General features: G+C 38.3%; 1 protein-coding gene across 1 annotated transcript; it reads right to left on the bottom strand.

Annotated features, from left to right (window-relative positions):
- Positions 1–8260: 8260 nt before the first annotated feature.
- LOC110284199 (formyl peptide receptor-related sequence 1) lies at positions 8261–9468 on the bottom strand. Its single transcript, XM_021149890.1, has one exon. It carries the CDS (start codon positions 9461–9463, stop codon positions 8408–8410), a length of 1056 nt encoding a protein of 351 aa, XP_021005549.1. The 5' UTR covers positions 9464–9468; the 3' UTR covers positions 8261–8407.
- Between the last annotated feature and the right edge of the window lie 8868 nt (positions 9469–18336).

Raw genomic sequence — 18336 nt, 5'->3', positions numbered from 1 at the left:
GCATCTGCTGTCACCTGAATTTTTGATCTTAGCCATTCTGACTGGTGTGAGGTGGAATCTATTTATTTCTTCCTTGACCACATTATCATTTAGTGTTGTTCAGCATCCAATTATATGTAGGCTTTCTATTATTTATGTTGGTATTGAAGACCAGGCTTAGTTCATGGTTATCTGATAGGATGCATGGAATTATTTAAATATTTTCGTATCTGTTGAGGCCTGTTTTGTGAATGATTACATGGTCAGTTTTGGAGAAGGTATCATAAGGTGATAAGAAGAAGGTATATCCTTTTGTTTTAGGATAAAATGTTCTATAGATATCTGTTAAATCCATTTGTTTCATAACTTCTGTTAGTTTCACTGTGTCTCTGTTTAGTTTCTGTTTACATGATCTGTCCATTATTGAGAGTGGGGTGTTGAAGTCTGACATTATTATTGTGTGCAGTGCAATGTGTGCTTTGAGCTTTAGTAAAGTTTCTTTATGAACATGGGTGCACTTACACTTGGATATGGAACATAGATGTTCATAATTAAGAGTTCATCTTGGTAGATTTTACTTTTGATGAGTATAAACTGTCCTTGATCATCTTTTTTGATAACTTTAGGTTGAAAGTTGATTTTATTTTATATTAGAATGGCTACTCCAGTTTGTTTCTTGGGACCATTTGCTTGGAAAAAATTTTCCTGTGTTTTACTCTGAGGTAGTGTCTGTCTTTGTCACTGAGATGGGTTTCCTGTATGCAGCAAAGTGTTGGGTCCTATTTTTGTAGCCTGTCTGTTAGTCTATGTCTTTTTATTGGGGAATTGAGTCCATTGATATTAAGAGATATTAAGGAAAGTAATTGTTGGTTCCTGTTATTATTGTTGTTAGAGTTGAGATTCTGTAAATGTGGCTTTCTTCATTTAGGTTTGTTGAAAGATTACTTTCTTGCTTTTTCTAGGGCATAGTTTCCCTCCTTACATTGGAGTTTTCCTTTCTAGCTTTCATAGTCTCTGGTGAGAAGTCTGATGGAATTCTGATAGGTCTGCCTTTATGTTACTTGACCTTTCTCCCTTATTGCTTTTAATATTCTTTCTTTATTTAGTGTTTTGATTATTATGTGATGGGAGGAATTTCTTTTCTGCTCCAGTCTGTTTGCAGTTCTGTGGGCTTCTTGCATGTTCATAGGAATCTCTTTCTTAAGTTAGGGAAATTTTCTTCTATAATTTTGTTTAAGATATTTCCTGGCCCTTTAATTTGGGAATCTTCATTCTCTTCTATACCTATTATCCTTAGGTTTCATGTTCTCATTATGTCCTTGATTTCCTGGATGTTTTGGGTTAGGAGCATTTTGCTTTTGGTATTTTCTTTGACTGTTTTGTCAATGTTTTCTATGGTATCTTCTGCACCTGATATTCTCTCTTGTATCTCTTGTATACTGTTGGTGATGCTTGCATCTATGACTCTTGATCTTTTCCTAGGTTTTCTAACTTCAGCGTTGTCTCCCTTTGTGATTTCTTTTTTGGATCTTGAATGGTTTTGTTCATTCCCTTCACCGGTTTGATTGTGTTTTCCTGTAATTATTTAAGGGATTTGTGTTCCCTCTCTAAGAGCTTCTAGCTGTTTACCTACCTGTGTTCTCCTGTATTTCTTTAAGGGAGTTATTTATGTCCTTGTGATCTTAAATCTGAACCTTGCTTTTCTGGTGTATTGAGGATCCAGGACTTGATGTGGTGGAAGAACTGGGTTGTGCTGGTGCCAAATAGCCTTGGGTTTTGTTGCTTAGGTTCTTGTGCTTGCCTTTTGCCATTGGTTATCTCTATTGTGTTGGAGTTTGTCCCTTGTGTGGGCCTGTGAGCCTGTGATCTTATGTCTGTCAGCACTCCTGGGGAGATGAGCTCTCTCATGGGTTGAATTTGTATGTGGAGATCTGTGGGACAGCCTTAGGTTTAGAGCACAGATGGAGACTGGAAGGATCCAGCTGTTCTGCTATTCCTGTGTCCTGTGCATTCCTGGCAGGTCTTGCTTTAGACAGTTGTTGGAGTGAAAGTTGTGATCTTACCTCTGAGATTAGGATTGAGAGCACTCCTCTGGTACCATATCTCTCCTGAAAGGATGTGTCATAATGTCTATTTTTATTGTTGACAAAAACAGAGTGAGACCTGTATGCTGCCATGTCCACACACCTGCCCACTGCCTTGCCACACAGGAGGGCTGTGCACACCTAGAGGCCCCATTGCTGCCATACCATCCACTGCAGACAGGGTTGGTCACTCAGAGACCCACCAGCTGTGTGTCTAGCCTACAGTAGGACCCATCAAAATGTATGTGGTGGACAGAACGTAGAGAAAGAGAGGCAGAGTACCTCAAGCATTATGAGGAGAGATGAAACTGGAGATTCAAGGGTGAAGAGGAATAGCCTGTTGTGAGTGGAGTCACCTGGGACCATGGTGAGATCTCAACCCAAGCTGCTACTGAGGCTTATGTCTGGTTCCTGGCTCAGCAGCAGGCTGCGAAGTTTTAATACCCATGGCTCATATTACCATGGAGAACATGGGGATGCCTGTGATCTGGGACAATGTGAATGTACAAGGGCTGTGCAGAACTGGCCCCACCCCTCATTGCTATGATACTCTGGAGAGGTAGCACCACCTCTCACATATAGTACCACTCAGAAGAGCAGGAAGTTCACATTACCCAGGCAGCACATTGGAGCTGTTCTTAGTTGTGGTGGTGTGAGTAAGCCAATACAAGGATGTGAATGTGTGAAAGCTGACCCAATCACTTGTTTGCCATTGAGTGGCACAACAGAGAGGCGATGCCCTCCCATTCTCACCTCTCACCTGCTACAGTAGGGTAGCATGAGAGAGCTCATGTAGCATGCCCTCCCTGGGTAGGCATGAGAGCATTCAGTAGCACTCAGAACAGAATGCCCTGAACCTACCTGGGCAACACAGTGGAGCCTTGACAACAAAGGCAACAGTGAGCCAGACTCAAAGGTGTGAGTGCATAAGACTTTAGCAGGCTGCAGCACATCACAGAATGTCACCAGGGACTCAATTGGGCAGCACAGTGGAGCTGGCTTTGGAGGTGTTGGTATGAGTGAGCCTACTCCAAGGGCATGAGCAATGCTGACCCTGCCTCCTACTGATGGTCACATTGAATGGTCTAGACAAGGTAGCTGGAAAGCTACCTTGGTTGTGCAGATAAAGGAGAGTCAGCATACTGACCAGATCAGTTAGTACCCAGGCCTAGATCCATGGTTTTTCATTTTTGGTCTTCCCCAAAATATACTACCAGAGTCCTGCCCTGGTCTTTTTGAAATAGAACCAAAACAGAAGTCATTCAGCTACAGGAACTAATAGAGAGGACAGAAAACTTCTTTACTTTGGGTGCTCTGCCCATGCACTGAATTCTTAAGTGCACCTGGATGAGGAACTGTGGATATGTGACCCAGGTCCTCTGAAAGAGAAACAACTGCTCTTAAACACTGAGTTAGCTCTTCAGCTCAGTAGTACTATATGTTTTCTGTTGACACAAGTTAACATTAATCATTAACCACTATATATGTCTTCATAACATGAGCATGTAGGCAAATATGTAGAACATGTCCTTGATTTTATTCTGATGTGAGAGGACACAGCTTACAGCTCACCTCTGGTTTGATGCTCCTGAGTGATATAAAAAAAATCAGGCTCAGTAAGCAATGGAGAAAAATCCAGGATGAAGCACTCATCCATTGCTTCAGCTTCAATTTCTGCCATATTTGAGTTCCTTCCCTGGCTTCTCTCAATAATGGTCTTTTATCTACAAGTGTAAGATAACATAAGCCCTTTCTCTCTTGTGGCTCTTATGGTCATGATGTTTTATCACATCAACAGAACCCTATAGAACAAGACCTCAAACACTTTATAAAAGTGCCATACTAATAGTTCAGTCCATAGATTTTGCTCTATATTCATAAAGTCCACTCACAACTGATTGGTTCTGGTGCAATCAGACCATTAAAAACAGTTTTCTTTAAGTCAGATTGATAGGGTTGATAGAAATGAAAGAATGTAAAGATCTCAGATAATATTTGCTCATTTACTATATTCTAAAATATTGACACGAAAGTCTAACCATTCCCATCAACTCTTGTCAATTTCATTCCTATATACATCCTTGTAAATCATATTTTAATATAATTTATATTTTAAATATTTAAAATTTTAATTTTATTTAAAAAGATAATATCATTCATACCTCCACCTTCATACAATCAAATGAATCCACTGATCTTTTATCCAAAAGTGAATACAAAGTCCTATTGAAAATCACAATTGCCTTTGATATTCTCAAATATAAATGCATGTAAAATTGCCTGATATCTATATTGTTCTCCTTACAACATTTATGGTAGTGAGACAAAATGAGAAAAAAATAAAAATATTTGGCATACATAAATATGTCTGCAAGATAGAAGAAATATTTCTTAAAATCACTGGTCAATGTAACTAGTCACATGTGTATGGGTCCTTATCTATAATTGATGTGCTCATTTTCAAATTTCATATCTCACTTTTCCTCAGATATTTATAAGCTTGACCCAGGATGGATAAGGAAAACCTGAATTATTGGAATGTCTGAGCAACTAACACATCTGCCTGACTTGGGTTCTTACACATTTATTGTGATGTAAATGAAAATAAACAGTCATCGTGACATGCCCTGAGAGGTATCCTACATTATAATGTGTTCTACCTTCTCCAACATATAGTATCAGTGTAATCAGGATAAATTGAAACCTCCTCCAGCCTGAAGCAGGCTAAGCCAGACCTTGACCTTGCTGCCACTAAGGAGATTACCCAGTGGAGCCTTCCTCCCTAGATCACTCCATTGTTAAGCCACTGCAGCTGTTCCCCTTCAAGATACTGCTACCTGCTGGAAGGCCACTGAGCTATTCTGGAGTCTACACCCTATCCTGGTTCAGGCTCCAAGCATGAATTGGCGGGGATGAGTCTCCTCCCCTTTATAAGTGCATTTGCCATTAAACATTTGAGCTTTGATCAGGAAACGTGACTTAGCTCCATTCTTTCTCTTGACCGCCTAGTTTCCCCTCTCTTTTCAGCCCCGGCTTGCTTCCCAGGTGTACCCCATTTCTTGTGAACTGCAGGCCGGCTTCCAACAATAAATCACACCTGTTAGTTCCAGAGCACTTTCCTCTAGCTCCAGATTCAGAAACAAGTGAAGTCCAGAGTTATGTGCTCTCACTGGGCATGGTAGATTACTCCTGTAGTACCTATAAGTGTAGTTTGTCAGAAAAATGGCTTGTTCACCAGACTTCAAAGCCAAAAGAGTAAGCACAGAAAGCCCATATTGAAAGAGATTTAGAGAGAAAAACAATGCAAGAAAGTATGGAATGTTGCTTGTAATAACTAAGTGATAAAAAGTGATAATATAGGAAGAAGGAATGAGATATTTCCTTCTTAATAACAGAGACCACTACACTAACAGAGAATAAGTTTATGGAAATGGGAAATGAGTATTTTACTAGTCGATACAAAGGGCTAATGGTCAGCTTTTGCTCCTTCATTTCTGGACCTATGAGCAGTTCAAAAAGGAGAGGCAGTACCAAAGAGTAGATGCTGTAGTAAATGTCAAAGGACATTTCTCTAGCTCAGAGAAGTACTGAAGTCTATATGATGCCATAACTGATTCTCCAAAATACCAAGTCACCTGACTCAGTGATTGTGAAAAATAGCTGGAGTTTGATGTGATTCTACTGACTTTATCTACTGATTCCTGAATTACAGCCTGGTATTGTACAGTAGTAGGAATTGAACACGGGGCAACAAACAGGCTGAGCATGCTTTCAACTGAGCTACACATTCAGGTCACAGAACCAGATTTTTTAAACTGCATGCTCTATGCTTCAGTATCTTCACCAATGGTTGGAAAAAGTTTACGAGGGAAAAGAAAAAGGGTCTTCCCAGTGGTTTTATATTCCCTGAAGCATCTGTTGTACATTGGCCTCTGAGAAACCATAACTCTTGTGGAATATGGAGCTAGGCAAGAGACAGAAGAGCTAGGTATGTGAGGGAAATCCAGCAGAGGTTCAAGATGATGAATCTCTGGGAAGGCTTCTTTTAAAATACAGAATAGTGCTTGTCTTGGGGTGAGTGAAATAAAAAGCCAATCCCAAATGTACCTTCTGAAGAGATAGGGGTTTCATGGTTTAATCAGTCACATTTCCTTGTGTAGTTACACTTAGGGATTCAGCAGAGGGCACTAAAAAGGGAGAAAAAGTGGTTTTAAGACCTGACAGAGAGGCTGACTTGTTTTCTTGCTTTGTGTCTGACCAACCACAAGATGGTAGACAGAATCCACTAAGTTACTTTACATCTACATGTGAAACAAATTAAAACACCCTGAAGCTTTAGTTTTGTGTCTTTGATATCTCCATCTCCTACTAGATTCGAGATTGGAAAACATCTGGTTCTATATGCATGGGTTCTCTTTATTAAAGTACCCTGATTACAGGCAAAGGAAAGGGAACTCAAGTTTATTGCACCTATCTTAAAAAAACAAACAAACAAACAAAACAAAAGCAAAAAAGAAAGAAAACACAAGAACAAGAAACAAAACCTATACACCGTTATTCCACTCATGGTCATGTACCCAAAAGACACAGTAGCCTATCATACACATCTGCTCATCCATGTTTATTGCTGCTGTATTCACAATAGCAAGTAAATTAATTCACCCTACATATATGTAACAATTAATAAAAATCCTTAAAAATACACCATGGATTTAAAAAAAAAAACAGAAGGAGTATATCGAAATTTTGGAAAATGAAAATGAGGAAGTAAATGATGTGATTATATTAAAATCTCAAAAAAAGAAGATAGAGAAGAAAATGTGGTGAAGGGACATGTGGAAAGATAGGATGGGTCAACATGAAGATTATCAAATGAGTTTAATCCGTATATACATATGTAGGCAATGGTTAAAGAAAATTATATAATTTTCTTTTATTGACTCTATTTCCCTATCAAAGAAATATTTTAAGCCCCCCTTTTATATATTTTATTGTGTTCTTTCCTATAGCAGTTCCCTTAAACCAACTTATACAATATTTCTTTTTCTTTTCTTTTTTGTTTCTTTTTTCTTTTTTATTAGATAATTTCTTTATTTACATTTCAAGAATTATCCCCTCTCCTAGTTTCCCCTCCAAATACCTCCTATTCACCTGCTCACCAACCCATCCACTCCCACTTCCCTGTCTTGGGATTCCTCTACACTGGGGCATCGAACCTTCTAAGGACCAAGCACATCTCTCCTCCCATTGATGTCCAACAAGGTAATCTTCTGCTACATATGCAGCTGGAGCCATGGGTCCCTCCATGTGTACTCTTTGGCTGGTGGTTTAGTCCCTGAGAGCTCTAGGGGTACTGGTTGGTTCATATTGTTGTTCTTCCTATGGAGCTACAAGCTCCTTCAGTCCTTTCTCTAGCTCCTCCATTGAGGACCATGTGCTCCATCCAAAGGATAGCTGAGAGCCATCCTTTGAATATGGCTCTGAATATGTCAGGCACAGCAGATGCTGGTGAGGATGTGAAGAAAAAAAGAACACTCCTACATTGTTGCTGAGGTTGCAAGCTTGTACAACCATTCTGGAAATCAGTATGGCACTTACTCAGAAAATTGGACATAGTATTACCTGAGTACCCAGCTATACCACTTTTGGGCAAATACAGAGAAGATGTTCCAACCTGTAATAAGGACACATGCTACACTATGTTCATAGCAGCCTTATTTATAATAGCTAGAAGCTGGAAAGAACCCAGATGCCCTTCAACAGAGGAATAAATACAGAAAATGCGGTACATTTACACAATGGAAGACTACTTAGCCATTAAAAAAAAATTCCTGAAATTCTTAGGCAAATGGGTGGAACAATATTTCTTATTAGTTAAGAAATAGTGGATAATCCCATCTCTCCGTCTTTCTTTTAGCCTTTGTTGATAAAAATGCTTCCCAGGGGAACAACATAAGCAATTTCTACCCTTTCTCTTCAGGTCCCAAAGACAAACCCAGTGTTTGACTTGTCATTTTGGAAGATCAATGAATTTTAGAGCTTCTTAAGAGACCATAGATGATGAGTTCCTTATAGTAATACCATAACTCTTCCTACAACCAACTTCACCTGAAAAACCCAACCCAGTGAGTCTGAGGCCTTCCCAGTTGCTGTATATATAGACTCTATGTTCTCAGTTTTCATACCCTCTGAATATTCTAGGCCCCTTTGACTTTTACTTTTTTTCCCAAATTCAGGGGACAGAGAAGTACTTTTCAGATTAATAATGTTCTTGTCACAGCATATGGTGAAACAAAAGTGGAATGGGACTAAGGTGGGACAAAATGCATCCCACAGCCCCCTCCTCATATTGCATTTATTTCAATGTCTCCAGGAAGTGAAGCCAAATTGGTTCTTGTATCACTGATATGACCAGAGTCCTCACTCAGAGCTCTCTGCAGACGAGAAGACAGGGAATGAATCAGTCTTTCTTGAAAATCCTGGCCCATGAAAACATAGAGAATTGGATTGAGGCAGCTATTGAAAAAGGCCAATGAACTGGTTGGATTAACCAACCTGCCAAGAATTTTATAACTACCACTAAACAGCATCTCTTTGAGCCAGACTGTGCCTAAAAGGGCCACCAATTGAAAAGGAAACCAACAGATAAAGAAGGAAGCCACAACTCCTGTAAGAACTCGTAAAGGACGGCTGGAATTAACAAAGGCTTTTTTGTGAATCTTGGTAGTGATGAGTCCATAGCAGATGGCAACAAAGGACATGGGCATGCTGAAGCTAACAATGAACCTGATGATCCCTCTAGTTGTTACAAAAGTGATAGCTGTGTTCAACCTTTCCTCAACAGAGTTGCCCCAGGATACAAAGCTAAATCTACAGTGCACATCCCCTCTAGCATCTCTAACTGTAGTCAAGAAGAGGAAAAGGGGCAAAGTGAGAATGAGAGCAAAAATCCAGGACCCAACAACCACATTTCTAGCCAGGTTCACAGTGCGGTGGTTCTGAGCCCAGACTGGATGCAGCACACAAATACAGCGGTCCAAGGCAATGACAGCAATCAAGAAGACACTTCCAAATAGGTTTACATCTACCACAATGTGAACTAATTTACACAGGAACCAGCCAAAAGGCCATTTTTCTTTCATAGCCATTTCAACAAGGAGGAATGGTAGAGTTGCTGTGAAAGAGAAGTCAGCCAATGCTAGATTCAGATACCATATAGTGGTGACAGTGTGTGGCATCCGGAATCCAGCTACCCAGATCACTAGACCATTTCCCAGCACACCAAGGAAGAAAGTGATGGACAAAACCACCATTGAGAGGATCCACAGAACCCTGGAGATGGTAGAATCATAGATCACCACATTTGATCCATTCAGAGGGATAGAGTAGTTGGTTTCCATTTTGACTGCACCTGAAAAAATTCAACAATAACAATTTCTCAGATGTTGCTCCCTCTTGCATGACCCCTATTTGGACTGTTCACCACCAGAGGAAAACCATTTTACCAGTAAAGTTCCAAAATTAGCTTTTTCCTAGATGCCTTTCTTGGATAGCATACCTCTCCAGATTCTGCTTATTCCTAAAACAATTCAAGATTTTCAGACTAATTATCAAAACAAAATAATAAGCCTTCATGTCGCAGCAGTGACAATGAACTAAAAGTGAAAAGGCAGCAAAATGTGGGTGACAGGAATTTAACAAATCAATGAATGTGGTGTGATCGGTAGACTATCCTTTGGTGAAGGCTTTTCCTCAGTTCTCATGTTCACAAGAGAATTCAGAGGAGAGATGACAAAAGTTTAATAATAAAAAAATAATAATAATAACTTTAGCAAAGCAATGAACTGTAAACTCCAGAGAGAGAGAGAAAAAGACACAGACAGACAGACAGTCAGACAGACAGACAGACAGACAGACAGACAGAAAGAAAGAAAGAAAGAAAGAAAGAAAGAAAGAAAGAAAGAAAGAGGGAGAGAAAGAAAGAAAGAAAAGAGAGATTTAGTGGCATGACCCACAGAATGAATAACAGACCATTATACTCTGCACTCTAGATTTTGAAGACAGTTTTTGTGAATATTTATGAGGTGAGTGGTATACATATGGAAATAAAGTGACCCCTTTTTCCTCAAACTTGTGGTAGACCAGATGCTGTTTTTGAGTATTGATTACCATGAATCTCTTGAAATTTTATAAAGATAGGAGGTTAAAATCACCACAGTTTATAGAGGATATTATAACAAAACTATGGTCATGTGCAATCTTTGATAATGTGTAAGTATAATTACTGGTGATGATTCTTGGTATCTTGGTTTCTTACACAGTAGAAAGACCCTAACTTCAGCATAAGGAATGCTTAAACATAAAGGAAAATTCTGGAAACAGCTGGACACAGTGACAGGTACAATCTCTATATTCAATCCAGTGCCATCCATTTTCCCTGCTTGAGAAGAAGTTTCTCTCACCTAGGTATACAAAAAGTATACATGACTGCACAGTTTAGTGTTATATTGATTAGAGGGTAATATTTATTTAATTTTGGTGAAGTTTGTGGACTTCTGAGAAAACATGCATTCTGTAATTATTGTATACAGAACTTAGATTGACCTATACAAAAACTCTAAAAGGTTCATTATTTCTCATTTTTGTAAGACTAGAATGAGGTCAAGAGAAAATATGACCCAGAATGCTACCTAAATAGTGATAGGACAGACTTTAATCTAGCTGCATCTGAGTCCTCCTACAATACCAAATGTGACAGATGTTACTGAATGTGTCCTGTGCTCTCACCCACAGAATCTGATCACTTGTTCTCTGCTAGGTAAACCACAGATTAATTGATATGAGTTGTCCTGCCATCTATTTTTGAGTGTAATTCCTATTCAGACTGGAGAGTATCTTGAATCTTCACTGCTGCTTAAGGTATTAATGGAGTCATGCACATGCCACAATTTTGGATAACACTAGAAGTAGAATTCCTCAGGGAACTTCTGTGATTACTTTTTTAGCTTCATGAGAATAAGTCTCACTTTTACTGTGTTTCCTGATTTAGAGTTAGTTCATATCTCTATTTCATGCAGCCAATTAAACTAAGTCTTTGTGAACAACTCAGGTTAAAGAACCTTGATATATTTTCTTATGCTATAGTGTGTGTGCTATAACATCTGCATATAGGCTATATTCTTGAAATTTATTCATAGGCCTGATGTTGTTTTATTAATGATAGAGTGCTTGTCTAGAATCCTGTGAGGGAGTGGAAAATGGTTCAAAGGTAAAACACCTTCTGGCCTATAACACACTTGTAAGCATATGGGGCTGTTGTATGAAAAATACTGAAAGGAAAACTGCAACCCAACAAGGATAACTACTCACCCCACTCTTACCAGGAAAACACAGGAAATAATTCCATACCAGCAAAAAAAAGTCAAACACACAAACACACACACAAATACAGACACACACACACAGAGATACAGACACACACACAGTAACACCACCAACACAAAAATAACAGTATATAACAAACATTAATCATTAATATATTTTAATATCTATGGACTCAATTCTCCCAACTAAAACGTGCAGGGTAAAAGAATGGACGCAAAAGCAACATCCATCATTCTGCGGCATACAAGAAACACATCTCAGCAATGAAAATAGACATTACCTCGGAGTAACATGGTGGAAAAATGATTTTCCAGCAAGTAATCCCAAGAAGCAAACTGCAGTAGCCATAGCAATATCTAATAAAATACACTCAACCAAAATTATTCAGTAGAGACAGGGAGTGTCACTTCATACTCATCAAAGGAAAAATCTACCAAGATAATATCTCATTATCCAATATCTCAAACATATGGACACCAATATTTGTAAAAGAAATGTTGCCAAAGGGGAGACAACAATGGAGATGGAAAACATAGGAAAGAGAACAGTAAACACAGCATCACCAACAGAATACAAAAGATAGAAGAGAGAATTGCAAGCATGGAAGATACCATAGAAGATATTGACATGACGGTCAAAGAAAAAAACCTGCAAAAAGCTAGCCCAAAACATCCAAGAAATTCAGGACCAATGAAAAGATCAAAACTAAGAATAATAGATATATATAAAGGAATGAAGATTCTCAACTCAAATGGCCAGTAAACATCTTCAACAAAGTCATAGAAGAAAACATCCCTAACTTAAAGAATGCCCATAAATGTTCAGAAAGACTACAGAATGCCAAATAGATTTGAGCAGAAAAAAAAAAATGCTTCCTATAAGATAATAATCAAAACAACAAATGCACAGGACAAAGAAAGAATATTAAAAACAGAGAGGGGAGGATCACTCGTTAGTAGAACACAACATCTGTTCCAAGCCAATCACGTGGGGCCTGAGACAGCAGTATGGAAGCAGAAAACTGGCCTGAAAAGGGGTCCCTCCCGGTCGGCACCAGCACCAGGTAACCTTGGGTGTAGAATCGGTGGACACCCTTACAGTCCCCAGAGGACTCTCCACGAGATCATAGGATCACTGGTGAGTGGAACAAAACATCTGTTCCAAGCCAATTGTTATGGGCCTGTGACAGCAAACAAGGACGCCAGAGCCCTTCCTGACCAGAGGCTCAGGTTCCTTTTGAGCAGTTCTGGTTTACCTTGGTTTCAAACAGACGAGACAGCTCCATGGGCCTCAAAGGAGACACCACTTCCAGGCACTGTAATATGCCCATGGTCTTAGGACAACAGGATCCCAGGATAACAGGAGCTGGGTCACAACAGTATTTCAGGGTCTCAAAGGAGCTTGACTGCCAAGAACTCTGACACACCCAGAATCTCAGGTTCACAGAAGCCCACAATCAAAGTAACACAGAGAAAGTTGGACTCTGAGGAGTCCTGAATAAACTGGGATTATAGGAAGGACAGGCTCCAATCAAATATATTGAGGGCAGCTAGCACTTGAGATAATCAGATGGCAGGAGGCAAGCATAAGAACAGAAGCAATAGAAATGAAGGTTACTTGACATCATCAGAACCACACTCTCCCACCATAGCAAGTTCTGGATACACCATCACACCAGAAAAGCAAGACATAGATCTAAAGTCACTTCTCATGATAATGATGGAGGACATAAAGAAGGATATGCAGGAAAACAGAAGCCTTTAAAGAGGAAACACAAAAATCCCTTAAAGAGTTACAGGAAAACACTACAAAACAGGTCATGGAATTGAACAAAATCATCCAGGATCTAAAAATTGAAGTAGAAACCATAAAGAAAACCCAAAGGGAGAGAACTCTGGAGATAGAAACCCTAGAAAAGAAATCAGAAAACATAGATGCGAGCATCAACAACAGAATACAAGATATAGAAGAGAGAATCTCAGATGCAGAAGATTCCATAGAGACCATCTGCACAACAATCAAAGAAAATGCAAAATGCAAAAAAATCCTAACTCAAAACATCCAAGAAATCCAGGACATGAGAAGACCAAACCTACAGATAATAGGAGTAGATGACAATGAAGATTTTCAACTTAATGGGCCAGAAAATATCTTTAACAAAATTATAGAAGAAAATTTCCCATACCTAAAAAAAAAAAAAAGAGAGAGAGAGAGATGCCTATGAACATACAAAAAGCCTACAGAACTCCAAATAGACTGGACTAGAAAAGAAATTCCTCCTGACACATAGTAATCAGAACAACAAATGCACTAAATAAAGACAGAATATTTAAAGCAGTAAGGGGAAAAGGTCAAGTAACATATAAAGGCAGACCTATTAGAATTACTCCAGACTTCTCATCACAGGCTATGAAAGCAAGAAGATCATGGACAGATGTTATACAGACACTAACAGAATACAAATGCCAGCCCAAGCTACTATACCCAGCAAAACTCTCAATTGCCATAGATGGAGAAACCAAAGTATTCCATGACAAAACCAAATTCACATGATATCTTTCCACAAATAAAGCCATTCTAAGGATAATAATGGAAAAACACTAATACAAGAACATTAACTACACCCTAGAAAAAGCAAGAAAGTAATCCTTCAACGAACCTGAAAGAAGACAGCAACAAGAACAGAATCGAAACTCTAACAACAACAAAAAATAACAGGAAGCAACAATTACTTTTCCTTAAAATCTCCTAATATCAATGGACTCAATTCCCCAATAAAAAGACATAGACTAATAATAGACTGGCTAAACAAACAGGACCAACATTTTCCTGTTTACAGGAAACCCATTTCGGGAAAAAAGACATTACATAAGAGTGAAAAACTGGAAAAAAATTTTCCAAGCAAACAGTCTGATGGAACAAGCTGGAGTAGCCATTCTAATATTGAATAAAACCGACTTACAACACAAAGTTATCAAGACAGGAAGGGGCACTTCATACTCATCAAAGGTAAAATCTTCCAAGAGGAACTCTCAATTCTGAATATCTATGCTACAAATGCAAGGGCAGCCACATTCATTAAAGAAACTTTAGTAAAGCTCAAAGCACACATTGCACCTCACACAATAACAATGGGAGACTTCAACACCCCACTCTCATCAATGGACAGATCCTGGAAACAAAACTAAACAAAGACACAGTGAAAATAACAGAAGCTATGAAACAAATGGATTTAACAGATAACTACATAATATTTTATCCAAAACAAAAGGATATATCTTCTTATCAGTACCTCTAGTACCTTCTCCAAAATTGACCATATAATTGGACACAAAACAGGCCTCAACAGATACAAAAATATTGAAATATGCCCATGCATTTCATCAGATAACCATGCACTAAGGCTGATCTTCAAAAACAAGACAAATAATAGAAAGCCAACATTCACTTGGAAACAGAATAACACTCTCCTCGATGACAAATAGGTCAAGGAAGAAATAAAGAAAGAAATTAAAGACTTTTTAGAGATTAATGAAAATGAAGGCACAACATACCCAAAGTTATGGGGAAAATGAAAGCATTCCTAAGAGTAAAACTCATAGCTCTGAGTGCCTCCAAAGAAAAACTAGAGAGAGCACATACTACCAGCTTGACTGCACACCTAAAAGCTGTAGGAAAAAAAGGAAGCAAATTCACCTAAGAGGAGTAGACAAAAGGAAATAATAAAATTCAGGGGTGAAATCAACCAAGTAGAAACAAAAAGAACTATTCAAAGAATCAACCAAACCAAGAGCTGGTTCTTTGAGAAGTCAACAAGAGAGATAAAACCTTAGCCAGATTCACTAGAGGGCACAGGGAAAACATCCTAATTAACAAAATCAGAAATGAAAAGAGAGACATAACAACAGATCCTGAGGAAATCCAAAACACCATCAGATCCTTCTACAAAAGGCAATACTCAACAAAACTGGAAAACCTGGATGAAATGGAAAATTTTCTAGACATACCAGGGACCAAAGTTAAATCAGGATCAGATTAATGACGTAAACAGTCCTATATCCCCTAAAGAAATAGAGAGAGTCAATAATAGTCTCCCAACCAAAAAAAGCCAAGGACCAGATGGGTTTAGTGCAGAGTTCTATCAGACATCCAAAGAAGACCTAATTCCAGTTCTTCTCAAACTATTCCACAAAATAGAAACAGAAGGTACTCTACCCAATTCATTCTATGAAGCCACTATTACTCTGATACCTAAACCACATAAAGACCCAACAAAGATAGAGTACTTTAGGCTAATTTCCCTTATGAATATTGATGCAAAAATACTCAGTAAAATTCTCACTAACAGAATCCAAGAACACATCAAAACAATCATTAATCATCACCAAGTAGGCTTCATTCCAGGGATGCAGGGATGTTTTATTATACAGAAAACCATCAACATAATCCACTGTATAAACAAACTCGAAGACAAAAACCACATGATCATCTCGTTAGATGCTGAGAAAGCATTTGAAAAATCCAACACACATTCATGATAAAAGTCCTGGAAAGATCAGGAATTCAAGGCCCAAACGTAAACATAATAAAAGTAATCTACAGCAAACCAGTAGTCAACATAAAGCTAATGGTGAGAAGCTGGAAGCAATCCCACTAAAATCAGGGAATAGAAAATGCTGCCAACTTTCTCTCTACCCATACAATATACGACTTGAAGTCCTAGCCAGAGCACTTCAACAACAAAAGGAGGTCAAGGGGATACAAATTGGGAAGGAAAAAGTCAATATATCACTNATCAAGACAGGAAGGGGCACTTCATACTCATCAAAGGTAAAATCTTCCAAGAGGAACTCTCAATTCTGAATATCTATGCTACAAATGCAAGGGCAGCCACATTCATTAAAGAAACTTTAGTAAAGCTCAAAGCACACATTGCACCTCACACAATAACAATGGGAGACTTCAACACCCCACTCTCATCAATGGACAGATCCTGGAAACAAAACTAAACAAAGACACAGTGAAAATAACAGAAGCTATGAAACAAATGGATTTAACAGATAACTACATAATATTTTATCCAAAACAAAAGGATATATCTTCTTATCAGTACCTCTAGTACCTTCTCCAAAATTGACCATATAATTGGACACAAAACAGGCCTCAACAGATACAAAAATATTGAAATATGCCCATGCATTTCATCAGATAACCATGCACTAAGGCTGATCTTCAAAAACAAGACAAATAATAGAAAGCCAACATTCACTTGGAAACAGAATAACACTCTCCTCGATGACAAATAGGTCAAGGAAGAAATAAAGAAAGAAATTAAAGACTTTTTAGAGATTAATGAAAATGAAGGCACAACATACCCAAAGTTATGGGGAAAATGAAAGCATTCCTAAGAGTAAAACTCATAGCTCTGAGTGCCTCCAAAGAAAAACTAGAGAGAGCACATACTACCAGCTTGACTGCACACCTAAAAGCTGTAGGAAAAAAAGGAAGCAAATTCACCTAAGAGGAGTAGACAAAAGGAAATAATAAAATTCAGGGGTGAAATCAACCAAGTAGAAACAAAAAGAACTATTCAAAGAATCAACCAAACCAAGAGCTGGTTCTTTGAGAAGTCAACAAGAGAGATAAAACCTTAGCCAGATTCACTAGAGGGCACAGGGAAAACATCCTAATTAACAAAATCAGAAATGAAAAGAGAGACATAACAACAGATCCTGAGGAAATCCAAAACACCATCAGATCCTTCTACAAAAGGCAATACTCAACAAAACTGGAAAACCTGGATGAAATGGAAAATTTTCTAGACATACCAGGGACCAAAGTTAAATCAGGATCAGATTAATGACGTAAACAGTCCTATATCCCCTAAAGAAATAGAGAGAGTCAATAATAGTCTCCCAACCAAAAAAAGCCAAGGACCAGATGGGTTTAGTGCAGAGTTCTATCAGACATCCAAAGAAGACCTAATTCCAGTTCTTCTCAAACTATTCCACAAAATAGAAACAGAAGGTACTCTACCCAATTCATTCTATGAAGCCACTATTACTCTGATACCTAAACCACATAAAGACCCAACAAAGATAGAGTACTTTAGGCTAATTTCCCTTATGAATATTGATGCAAAAATACTCAGTAAAATTCTCACTAACAGAATCCAAGAACACATCAAAACAATCATTAATCATCACCAAGTAGGCTTCATTCCAGGGATGCAGGGATGTTTTATTATACAGAAAACCATCAACATAATCCACTGTATAAACAAACTCGAAGACAAAAACCACATGATCATCTCGTTAGATGCTGAGAAAGCATTTGAAAAATCCAACACACATTCATGATAAAAGTCCTGGAAAGATCAGGAATTCAAGGCCCAAACGTAAACATAATAAAAGTAATCTACAGCAAACCAGTAGTCAACATAAAGCTAATGGTGAGAAGCTGGAAGCAATCCCACTAAAATCAGGGAATAGAAAATGCTGCCAACTTTCTCTCTACCCATACAATATACGACTTGAAGTCCTAGCCAGAGCACTTCAACAACAAAAGGAGGTCAAGGGGATACAAATTGGGAAGGAAAAAGTCAATATATCACTTTTTGCAGATGATATGATAGTATATATAAGTGACCCTAAAAATTCCACCAGACAACTCCTAAACCGATAAAGAGCTTCAGTGCAGTACTTGGATATAAAATTAACTCACAAATCAATGGCCTTTCTCTACACAAAGGATAAACAGGCAGAGAAAGAAATTAGGGAAATAACACCCTTCACAATAGTCACAAATAATGTAAAATACCTTGGTGTGACTCTAACTAAGGAAGTGAAAGATCTGTATGATAAGAACTTCAAGTGTTTGAAGAAAGAGA

Source organism: Mus caroli, chromosome 17 (genome assembly GCF_900094665.2).
Source record: "Mus caroli chromosome 17, CAROLI_EIJ_v1.1, whole genome shotgun sequence".
NCBI classification, from domain to species: Eukaryota; Metazoa; Chordata; class Mammalia; order Rodentia; family Muridae; genus Mus; species Mus caroli.
The sequence above is the reverse complement of the archived record's forward strand: the minus strand, read 5'-3'. Positions and strand labels throughout refer to the sequence as shown.

Coding starts and splice junctions, on each gene's coding strand:
- LOC110284199 (XM_021149890.1), bottom strand. CDS start 9,463: ATGGAAACCAACTACTCTATCCCTCTGAATGGATCAAATGTGGTGATC.